Source organism: Epinephelus moara, chromosome 24 (assembly GCF_006386435.1).
Source record: "Epinephelus moara isolate mb chromosome 24, YSFRI_EMoa_1.0, whole genome shotgun sequence".
In the NCBI taxonomy this organism is placed as follows: domain Eukaryota; kingdom Metazoa; phylum Chordata; class Actinopteri; order Perciformes; family Serranidae; genus Epinephelus; species Epinephelus moara.
In genome coordinates this window covers 2454102-2466243 of record NC_065529.1, presented here as the reverse complement: position 1 = coordinate 2466243, position 12142 = coordinate 2454102, and the positions used below count along the sequence as shown (strand labels likewise).

The 12142-nt window shown below is 42.5% G+C and overlaps 1 protein-coding gene across 3 annotated transcripts in view; it reads right to left on the bottom strand.

The window, feature by feature from the left end:
• The window catches only part of efcc1 (EF-hand and coiled-coil domain containing 1), a 71149-nt gene that overhangs the window by 33589 nt on the left and 25418 nt on the right, over positions 1-12142 (bottom strand). For all 3 annotated transcript variants that reach the window (XM_050038780.1, XM_050038779.1, XM_050038778.1), the window contains exons 3-4: positions 4479-4621; positions 2957-3092 (exon numbers count right to left, since the gene is read on the bottom strand). In XM_050038780.1, the coding sequence (XP_049894737.1) occupies positions 2957-3092; positions 4479-4621 (279 nt within the window). The remainder of the gene's footprint in view (positions 1-2956; positions 3093-4478; positions 4622-12142) is intronic.

Here is a 12142-nt window from a genome sequence, read left to right as displayed (position 1 = left end):
TATATATATATATATATATATATACATACATATGTATATATTTATATATATATATACACATACACTGAACAAAAATATAAATGCAACACTTTTGTTTTTGCTCCCATTTTTCATGAGCTGAACTCAAAGATCTAAAACATTTTCTATACACACAAAAGACCATTTCTCACAAATATTGTTCACAAATCTGTCTAAATCTGAAACACATCAAATTGGAAAAGAAAATCCACATCTGAAAATAATCTCAATGAAAACAGGGACTTAAGTACTGCTCATATATGTGCCATTTATTACATATGTCAAATTAAGAATATTAGATGTAGTAATACTTTCATCAGGGTTGCTAAAACTATCAAAACATTAAGGAGAAAAACAGTAATAAAATATGAAATTCCACAACCTGAGACTGCACAATAAAATTCCTTGTAACTTTAAACTGTCTTTAATTCCAGGCTACTTAAAATAAATAGCAATCAAATTAAATTTAAATTTTAAGTTTTCAAAGTTAAAAAAGCACTGATTTTGTGGAATGACCCACATCTAACTTATCTGTGTCACTGGTACTTTTGTAGTGTTTTAGGTTCTTTTAGCATATTGCTTTGGTTTTAAGCACATTTCCAGGGTGGTTCACTGGGGAGCATATGTTCCCAAGGTCCTCAGTTCCCCAGTTCAATATTCTCTGAACACACATCAACCCTTCTGATGTGTTCATGCCATTTTCTGGAACTCTCAGTCTCTAAAATAGTTTTGGTTTTTGCATATCAATACATAAGACATAGACTAAGTCTAAGAGCCATAAAAAGATTAAATGTAGGATTAAAATTGACGGGTATGAGTGAAGGGTTCAGACCCCCTTACCAGTTTTTTTTTCCTAATCTGAACCTGTTTGGAGATGGGAATAGTCAGTTGTTATGGATATGTTTAAAAATAGGAATTAAACCTGATCCTAGGCCTGTTTTCTAACCCTTAGTTTGCCCTTTTCTCATTCCTTAATTGATTAATTATTTTTTTCTATTATTCATTTTTATAAAAGTTTTTAATTTCTTGTGCTGCAATCAATTTTGGAACTGTTCTAACAAAAAGAGCAACAGTGATCTGTGCTAGTGCAGTTTCATTACTCTCAGAGTCATGATGACATAAGCCAATACAGAGCTGGGGAACATCTTTCTCAGGTCACTGTCATCACTTTCATCAATCTTGTTTTCAACAGCAGTTCTCATCTTATTCCCAGTCTTAGCAGGCAGCTAGTTTCTTTTACAAAAGCTCTGATAAACCCACTGAACACTACCTGCACAGCACTTCACAGCAGACAGACAAAGCTAGCAATGAAGGCCCCAATCAAACAGAAAGCGTTTTGTAGGTTCCAAAACACAAGGCGCACTGCACTGCTCTTTTTTTCAAATTGAGTGCCACTAGTAAAAAAACAATTGCTGTTCATATTTTTTGTTACCAGGGAACCACCCCATCACCCCTTTACCCTAACCATCTCGTGTAATCAATCTACCGTTTATTTATTTAATTTCATTTTTATTTATTTCTCAGTAATTAATAGCTAGATACTAAAATGGACAGGCAGAGGGTACTTGCTCTAGCTCAAACAGCAGTGTCCAGCTGCTAAAATACTTTTTGCGTGATCGGGGCCTATGATACCTATTGCAGACAATCAAACATCTTGCAGCTTAAAGCTATAGTTGGTAATGTTGGAGAGCTAGCAAGATTTGAAAGCGGCACCTTCTCTAAGCTCCGCCCTCTCCTCCCCCTCCCGTCAGTGCTCCGTCCAAAGCCACGGCCCCACACAAGCTTGAACGCGCATCCTGCAGTCAGCAGGGCAGAGGAGAGCCGAGTAAAATAACAAATCCCACCGAAGCAAACAAATAATTACCTGTCCAACAGAAAGACAGCAACCTCTGCATCACTTTTCAGGCCCTTCAGCTCCCTCAGTTGTCTCCACCGTTCAAAAGCTGCACCGATGTTGACGTCTGGTTTGTCCTCTCGCTTTAGCCAAAACCTTTTTCGTCGCAGCCTTTTCTGCCTCTGACTTTCCTTTCTCAGCCTGTTTAGCGGGGCGAGCGGTTACAAATAACGCTGGAAGTGGTACTTTTGGCTGCATTTTCTCTGCCATTGTTCAGCAAACTCCTGCTAACTCGTTATTTCTGCTGAGGAGTGTGCTGAATATTTCCGGCAACGGTGACACCTGATGAGTGCACGCAGAGAGGAGAGAGGGAGGGACGGAGGGGGGCTCAGGCAGGACGAGACATGAAGGCATCTGATTGGTTCTTTCCATTTGCACCAAATGGGGATTGGTCAGAGTTTTTACAGGCCTGCAGCTGCCACAGAGGTCAGATTTTTTTCATTCCTTTTTCTGAACACATTATGTATTGACTACTCTCAGGATGGAAGGACCATTTCACCCAATATAACAAGAAGTGTTTCTGAACAGGATTACCAACTATAACTTTAAGACACATATTATATAAAGATTTTTTTCGGGAACTGGTGAAGATCAGCTAAAAGTAGAGTGAAGATTGTATTTACATTCATTAGATGAACAGAAACTTGACCCAAATAAATGCTTATGTTACTCCGTGCATGGATGTGTGTAGGCCATTGTTTGCTTATGAGCCATTACAACTTGGAAAGGAAACACATCAGGACTGAACTGTGTCTGTCTGTCAGTTTGTTCTGGAGTTGTTCTGCTAACCAAGGGGCAAAAAATATTAACGCAGCTTTAAACATTACATTTGTTAAAAATATCTGTCATAGATACTTGTTAAAGGCTTCATGTTGCTTCAATAAATGCTCAATAACATTTGTAGAAATGTATCCCTAATCTAAAAAATTATGCTGGGCCCTATTATGCTAGCTATCCTATCATAGACAGCAAACTGAGGTGTACCATTAAGTAGTACACCTCTAGTTTGCTGTAAGCTAGAGTGATGACGTGGATGTGCGGTACCTTTCCCCACAGCAGGACAGCCTGGTCAAGATCCTCTTCACCTCATCCACCTGCCTCTGCTGATCTTCAGTCCACTTATCCTCTTCCTCATCAGATGCTGCTTGGCCCTCCACCGAACGGAACAGCTGCTCCTCCACTACAAGTCACAACACACTGTCATCATTAATGCAATCATTACTATCACTGTCATAGAGGACAGCAGCCAGAAGTGTAGAGAATAAAAGACTTGAGACTAGAACTGAAAAAAAATAGTCAATTAATCAGTCAGTTAAAAGAAAATGAGTCTGCAACTTTTTTGATGATTAATTAATTGTTCAGGCAAAATTTCAGGCAAAAACACCATCCATTCTCTGGCTCCAGTTTCTCCAGTGTGAGGATGTTCTGTTTTCTATGGGGTTTGGACTATTGGTCGCATGCAACAAGCAATAAGATGCCACTTGTTACATGCATTTTTCACTACTTTCTCAAATTTTATGGAAAAACTACAATTACCACCCTGCAGTTGTATGCTTCACTGCACCAGTCAAGCTTCTCTTCTAGCTTACATACATTATCTGTGAAAACATGGATACTTCATGCACATCTTCCCCTCGAAAGCACAGAAGATCTATACAATCAGCACAGTTTCAAGGTGGGCACCCAAGATTAGTATCACCGATTCAGTATCTGACCAAATATCTCCCTTTCGGTTCCTGAGATACGATGTTGAGTTGGACAGAAAAGTGTGCAGAACATTATTATTAATTAACATAATGTCACAATGAAGTTCACCTTTGACCTTTTGAATGTAAAATGTCATCACTTCATAAGTATGTCCTATTAGGCATTTGTGTAAAGTTTTGTCATAGTCAGCATAAGAATTATTGAGTTATAGCCAAAAACATATTTTGTGAGGTCACACTGACCATGACTTTTTACCTTCAACCCCAAAATTCTTCTGTTTATTCTTCAGTCCAAGTGGACATTTGTGTCAAATTTAAAGAAATTACTTTGAAGTGTTCTTGAGATATCATGTTTACAAGAGTGAGACAGACAAGGTCATTGTGATCTTTGACCACCAAATCTAATCAATTTATTGTCCAAAAGGATGTTTGTGACAAACTTCCCTCAAGGCGTTGAGATATCGCGTTCAAGAGAATGGGACAGATGGACAGACAGCCACCCCGTAAACATAATACTTCCAGCCACAGCTATCACCTTCACGCAGAGGCATAATTAATCAACTACTTGGGGGCGTCAGTGGCTTAGTGGATAGAGGCCCTTTGCTGCATGTCATTCCCTCTCTTTCTCCCCCTTTCACACTTGACTTTTCTATCAATTAAAGGCATAACTGCCCAAAAAAAATCTTAAAAAAAAAAAAAAAAAAAAATCTATTACATAATGCACTCTGATTTGAATGAAACTGGTTCTTAAATTATGAAAGGGTAAATTAGCTACTTTCTTTGTCATTAGAAACTGTCGACTGCTTAGCAGAGAGACGTTAGGACTCTGTCCTTTGATGAGAAACATGTCTTACTCTCACCTGGGGTCGTCAGAGCACGCCCTGTCGGAGAACATCGGTCATGTTGGGAGTTCGAGCAACACCTCTGGCCCTGCCTGCTGCCAACACTCAGCTGCTGCTCTGCCCTGGTGCTGCTTGGGAGTTGTAGTTTTGACACCTCCGACCTGAAAAAGAGCACTGTAAGTTTAGTATAGCTGTCTGACTGCATGTTCTCTATGTGACCCTGTATTTGCTACTGCAGTGTAGCCTATGTCTCTGCACATAAACTGGCACTAACCGAGGGGCTAAAACTGCTCTTCAAATTTGCACAGATGAGAAAAGTTGAGTCCAAACCAATTGCCAACATCAAAGAGAACATATCATGTAACAGAAGGTAGTGTGTGTTAAGCCACATCTATAACCACCATGATAATTTTATAGCGGCCTGTGATGTTGTATGCCAAATCTGGGTGGGGTAATTGAAGCCAGACATATCTTTAAGGCATTTTTACAGTAAAGTGGGTCAGTGGTAGAATGGCCCTGTTACTGTACAGGAGTTGGCTTGTGAGGTAAAAGCACTCTGACTGACACTGGATGAGACAAAGTCAGAGCACAGACCTTCTTTAAAGCACATTAACAGTTTTATTGGCTCTGTTACACATCTTTTCATCTGCAGATGGAAAGACATGTAACACTTTAATTCTATATATCATATTCTCCCTTGTGTCAAAGACACATTTAAACATTTGTCAATGAAAAAACGGGTGGGAGTGCAGTTTGTGTGGATCAATCTCTCTGTAATGGTTTGAATTTGCTAGGTTTCTCCTGCTGTCTGCTCTTTCGTGTTTGGGGAAATCCAATAGGGGGCCTTTGTAAATCACAGTATAAGTGTTTCCAGATGATGATGTCTTGCTAAAAAAAGAGAAAATCTCAAAAAGGTTTGCAACAGCCTGACTCACTGAAAAAAAAGTCATGGAGCACTCATGCTTATATCCTGTTGGCACAAGGCAGACTATGCCGTAAGACAACATTATACTCTGCATCTGTGTACTACTTTAAGGTCCTTTGTGCAAAAGCAGAGAGAAACGACTGACTTCACTGAAGGTCAATTATTGCAGCATGATTTTAGGCAATCAATCAGAGAGTCATGTTTAAGTTAGTGGGGGCCACGGTGGAGGAAAGAGAGTTAGTTCATGAGGGCCAGCAGCTGGCGTTGCACCAACATGGAACTGGTGCCTGCACATGGACACACGCTGTGGAGACACTCAGACTGTGGAATGAAATGGTGGAGGGCTTTTTCAAATGCAGGCTTTGGTGTGACTAATTGCACATTCATTGACAGTGGCTGGAGGGAGGCTGCAGCCTGTGTCCAGTGAATACTGTAGCAAGGCCACAGCTTCTGGCTCAGGCCTTTGACATGCATGGAGGTTTGAAATGGCTTTGTGTCCAAAAAGACAAAAAAGGCAACAAACACCATCAGTTTTGAAGCTAGTGAAACAATGACCTCCTAATTGTCACATGAAAGCTAGCTGTAACTTGTTTTTGACTTGTGCTAGACTGTTTCCCATCCGATGGTTTGACAGTGCTGAGGTATTTGCTGATTATGCTGAGCATGAGAATTCCAACTGGATGAACACAGACACCTGAAAGTAGTCCAGACAGACATCCTGGACAGTAGTCAGACTGTGGGATGTAGGCAGAAACAGAAAAAATGTAATCAGTGTTTCATTAGACAGGCATTGCAGCTCTCACCAATGTACCAAATGCAACAGCATCATGGGTGGGTTTGACCTGCCAAAATGAAAATATCTATTCATTTACTAATTTTGCTGAGAAAGAGAGAGAGACAGAGAGAGAGTATAATACACTGCAGATTTCAAAGACAAGTCTTTATGTGAAAATTTTCTACAAGTAGTGAGAAAAATCCTTGCATTTTGTGCACAAAAATAACTTGAAGCTGCACTAATCCACACATATATATTCACAATACAATGTGAAATGAGTTGCTCATAGTGATAAACCAGCAGAGAATGATCAACTGATTTACAGTTTGCCTCAGCTCTATGGAGTGTTTAAGCCTCTTTCAGCTAATTGTTTTGGTATCCAACTGTATTGTTTGGTTCAGTCTCGGTGCTCTCAATAACCATATTTCCAGCAACAGCAGGCAGCTGTTTTCAGTCAAAGAGCTTTGATATACACTGCACAATACCTGCCCAGCACCAAATCACAGATAGAAAAAGCAAGCCACTTAGTATAGTGTTTAGTTGCAAGTTATTTCCCCTAAGGAGGATGAAAACTGCTGAGCCCCCTGAGGGTCATAGTTTTTGTTCATTCCCTCACAATATATTTTTCTATTCTCTTGCAATAACTTTTCCATTCTCTCACTATACCTTTGCATTCTTTCGCAAAAAAAATTGCGCTGTCTTACAGTACTTGCTGTGAGGGGTGTCATATGCTGTAAAGCCCTCTGAGACAAATTGTGATTTGTGATATTGGGCTTTATCAATAAAATTGAAAAAAAAAAATACAAAAATAAAAAATTGAAATACTTTGACGTTACCTCACAGTAATTTTGTTTTTCTGTTTCTTCTAAGCCATAATTCTGCTCAGCTGCTCAAAGCACAAAACCCCTGTACGGATCAGCTATGCTGGGCATAAAGGGGCAAAAACTGTGGCGTATGTGCGGAACGCCTAGGCCAGTTTGGGTCCGATTGACTGTATGCATGCAGGAATAATTCAACTACCAATCATATTATCTGTGGGTGTTAGTCCGACTTTTCACACAGTAAATCAATTTTCTCTAACTTCATGTTAACATACTGAGTGGCTAATGCCAGAGCTCATTCAATGACACTGCAGAAGACGAGATAGAAATCAGACGGCACATATTAGAGTCATTTTGAAGGGAAGCAGGGAAACTTTGCTGATATTGAACCAGCTGTGTGTCAACGCATTGTGCAGATTAACGTTGTCTGACTTCTTCGGCAGCCCCCCGACAGCCCAGCTGCCAGTCTGGGTGCTGGGAGCGGCACGGGGGTGAAGCTAAACACTGTTCATCTGCACTCACTGTGTTGCCACACAGCTGGTTCAGTATCAGCAAAGTTTCCCTTTATATTCATTGTCTTCTGTGGCGATCAGCAGTGATGTGGTGGTTCACTTTTACTCTGTGATCTGTAGGCTTTAGCTTCAATCTTTATTTTGTTACCTTGATTCCGTTGCTGTGTCAGTCTGACATCCTGAATATATCCTTCAAATGCATATTGTAGACCCTTCTGTCTGCAATCGCTTTTTTGTTTTTCCAAAAATTTGAGAGTATTTCTCCAGGGAGTGCAGTTAGCGATAGTGGGAGCGCCATGCCAGTCTAGCTCCGAAACCGCAAGTTTGTCGGACTTAGAAACAGTAACTAACGGGGGCGGGCCTTAGTGAAGGGTGAATTACACAAGTCGAACCTTTAATCCTGTCATCCCATTCGTCACCAACATGGAGGACTCCAGTTAAAATGTTTCTTAACCTGGCAGTGATTAAGCACTGGCAGTGTGTTTCTGCCATCCCGACAACGAGCGCAGTGAGTGACAGAGACTATTCCTCAGCTGGATTTGTCATTAAGAATGGAGAACCCAGCTTAGTGTGAGTGACTGTAGCCTGTGTGTGTTTAATTACGGGTGCAAGTCTGCACTGCTAGCAGCAGCAGCCGTTCTGTGCAGGTCAACATCCAAATGCTTGAGTTGAATGTGGTTGCGCATTGCTCTAGTCGCATTGCTTGTACAGGTGGGTGTTAAAGCCTGCTAGGCAAAGAAGCCTGACGCGCCTCCTACAGCGCCATTGGGGCAGCTGCAGGGTCATCAGCCGGGGACCACCACTCATTGGAGTTTCGCTCTCTTTAACCCCAGAACGCCTCCTGGTGGCGGAGCGGCGGCAGGGACGTCTCCCTGCCACTCTTGCAGCTGCCCCATTTCATTGTCCAGACCCTCAACTTTTGTCTCTCCTCCTCAGCCATAGCCAGAAGCTTCCTTTCTCTGCTTCCTCAACAAGGGCCTTGGTAGAGATTTGCAGCCTTGTCCCAGTTTTTCCAACGTCCCGAAGCAGCCGAGTTGTTGATGTGCTGACAAAGCCGCGACAGCCTACTTCCACGGGGTAGATGGTTGTGGACCAGCCTGCCTCCCTGCACTCAGTGGCCAGGTCTGAGTACTTGGCTCTTTTGCGCTCGTAGGCGGCTTGGATTCCCTCCTCCCATGGGATGGTGAGCTCTATGAGCATGGCAGACTTAGCAGCAGCAGACCAGAGCACAATGTCTGGCCGGAGTGATGTGGTGGTGATCTCGTGGGGGAACTGCAGCTGTTTGCCAATGTCAACCCTTATGCATCAATCCCTCGTCTGCCTTCCTTACTGTTGGATCAGAGGATTCTTTCAGCTCCAGGACTAATCTGGCCTTTTCCTGCTTGTAGCCCAGGGTGATGGACTGGAATGGCAGTTGCAGCGAGTTTGTCCCGAGTAGGCTTGTGTCAGAGAATCATCGCAGTAGGCCCAGCCATTTCCGGATGTATGGGTTGGCTAGCCGGTCCATGCCGTTGGCTGTTGATGATGGAATGTTGCACATCTTCAGTGGCCACATGACCCTTTTGTACAGTGTGAAGTTGTAGCACCACACTTTGTACTTGCCGGGGAGCTGGCTCTTGTTGATACTTGCAAGGCCTTCTGAGAGTTGTTCCTGTGCTGCCTTACCCGCTTGCTTGTCTGACAGATCTGCGCTGTACTACCGCCCTAGGCTCTGTATGGGCTGGCTGGCCAGTAGGGGGATTTGCACACCTACTGCGACAAAAATGGTGTTGTCATTCCTGGAGCCTTTTTGTAGGGAGAGGCTTCGTGACTTGGAGGGTTTTATTTTCATCCGTGCCCATGTCACTAGTTCATCCAGCCTCTTCAAGCACCTTCTTGTGCATGGAGCTGTCTGCAGAACTACGGTGACATCGTCCATGTAGCTTCGGAGTGGTGGAAGCCTTTCCCCTGTCTGCAGCTTTATTCCTCCCACGGTCTGTTGGGCTCCGCAGAGGATGATCTCAAGGCTGCGACAAAGAGGACTGGAAAGATGGAACACCCCATGGCGATGCCTACTTCCAGTTGCTGCCATCCTGTTGTAAAATCCTGGAGGCTGAAGCACATCTGGAAGTCCCTGAAGTAGCTGCTTACTAGGTTGTTGATGGACTCAGGGACGTGGAAGAACTCCAAAGCAAAATGGATGAGTTTGTGAGGGACGGACCCATAAGCATTCGCGAGGTCAAGCCACACCACGTGAAGGTCGCTTTTCTCCTGCTTGGCTCTCTGGATCTGCCCCCAAATCATTGAAGAATGCTCCACGTATCCTGGAAAGCCTGGCACTCCTGCTTTCTGGCAGCTGGTGTCAATGTAGCCATTTCCTGTGAGATAAGATGTCAATCTCTTGGCCATGACTGCAAAGAAAACTTTCCCCTCGACGCTCAGTAGTGCAATGCTCCTGAACTGGCTGATGTTGTGGGACTCCTGCTCTTTCGGAATGAACACCGCTACAGCTCTTTGCCACTCTGATGGTATGAGTTGGTTCTTCCATGCTGCACTCATGAGTTTCCAAAGGCATTTCAGCACTTGGGGGCAGTTCTTGTAGAGCTTGTAGGGGATTCCGTTAGGCCCTGGAGCTGAAGCTGACCTTGCTCTCTTGTCGAGTGATTATATGCAAGTTTATTTTCTGACACAGCCTACATTGTTTTCATTTTCTAGATGAAAGTACTGCCAACCCGCATTGGTTTTGTGAGAGGACATTGCTCTTATTTCCCACCGTGCTGTTTAAAAACTCTAGCATTACCATGGGGGACTGCTGTCTGACGGCTCTGTAGCACCCACTAATCTAATCCCTAATCTCACCAGAGTGACAACATAAATGCTGTGCTATGACTACAGCCAGAAGAAGTCAGACACCTCCTGTTACCTGCAACTTGTACATAGACCCATATCTCATTAATTTCTTAAGTTTTTATTATCAAACCAAAAGTTTTTTCACCTTAGCAACTCAGTGAAATGCTGTAACTTTTATATTGAACAGGTGTTCACATTAGCTAACTTGTTTCCACCATAAACTTTGTAAACCAAGAGATGTGGCCACCATGATGGCATCCATTGGTTTTTGGACTCTTATTTTGAAGCCTCCAGTTCAGCATTTCAGCTGTCACCATCTTGACTTTTTGGAGTCAGAAGTGACCATATTTGGACGAGAGGGTGGAGCTGTGGAGAAGCGAGGGGTGGATCTGAATCATAGACTGTAGGCAGACAGCCTGTCACTCAAGTGGCCCCGCTCTTAAAAATGTATTACCTTAAGCCCTAATAAACCAGGCTTGTACCATGCATGCTGTAATCATGTTTATTTCTGCTGTAAAGTTGGGCATTTTAACATGAGTGTCTAAGGGGGATTGACTTGCTCCTGAAGCCAGCCTCAAGTGGCCATTATAGGAACTGCAGTATTTGGCACTTCCACATTGGCTTCATTTTTCAGCCCTGGAAGTTTCCCCTTTGCCAACCTGCTTTTTCTTAGTTTGCACCACAATGAATAAATACTACATACACTGAAAAGTACTGAATTTCATGTCTCCCTCTGCTGGTAGGCCATCATGATAAGAGCATGCATGCATAATATTCCACTACAGAAGAGACTTGATGATCACCAAAATCAGGGGATTTATCAATATCGGTACTGGTTATTGGTCGAATGAGTTGTTACATAGCTGCATATTGGCAAAAGATCCAATACTGTGCATCCCGAACTTTAAATGCTCATAGTTTGTTTTATTTTACAGCATGAATCAGTCACAATACTCTACTGAATCCAATTTCCAGCAGTAGTTTTTTTTAAAAACCCTGATAAACCAAATTTATGTTAACTGCTCAGCCTTTGGTGAAGGTCAAAACAAAGCCAAAAGGAGAGAGAACACTGCACTTACATATGCAGCAGGTGGAAAGATACACAACCTCAAATGAATGCTAATGTTGAGCCATGTCTGCTGGAATAGCAAATAGTCAATTGTTTACTAACAGGTATGGGCCATAAACACTGTATAAGGTCACTTTGAGGCCTGTGTCTCTGTCACTTGCTCTAAAAGCGTATTTATACTTGTGTTGTGTGTCAGCTCTATACAGAGCCTATGCCGTAGCCTACACATGTGGCCTACACCGTTGTGAGAATTTATACTTGTGTGGTGGTGTTTCTGTGTCACTCTGCAGTTACACTTCTAAAACACTAGTTGGCAGTGGGGCTTCTGTGAAGTGCTGTAAAGCTTAGTTAGTTCAAAACACACCCAAAGCACACATTAAATATGGCTTAATAGTGACAATCTCAAACACAAGTATACACATCGGCTTCATCATGACTCGCAGGAGTCAGACATTCATCTTTTGCTGGACACATTTTCCTCACAAATACAACATGCTAATGTTATGAGCACAAGCCTATAACTTTCTACATTGTATAAATTCGCCTAGCGGCTAGCTCAGATTTCGCATATGAAGCCAGGGACAACAGCAACATTTAACAAAAGTAACATTACAAAATTAGGCTCCATTACAACTTGCATAGACTCACAAGTCAGTCTTTAGACGCTTTGTTTAACTAAAGACTGATGACTTTCTCCCTGATTTTGTGTTTAGATGGGCGGATACAATTTCAGAGTTTAAAAAAACTCCCT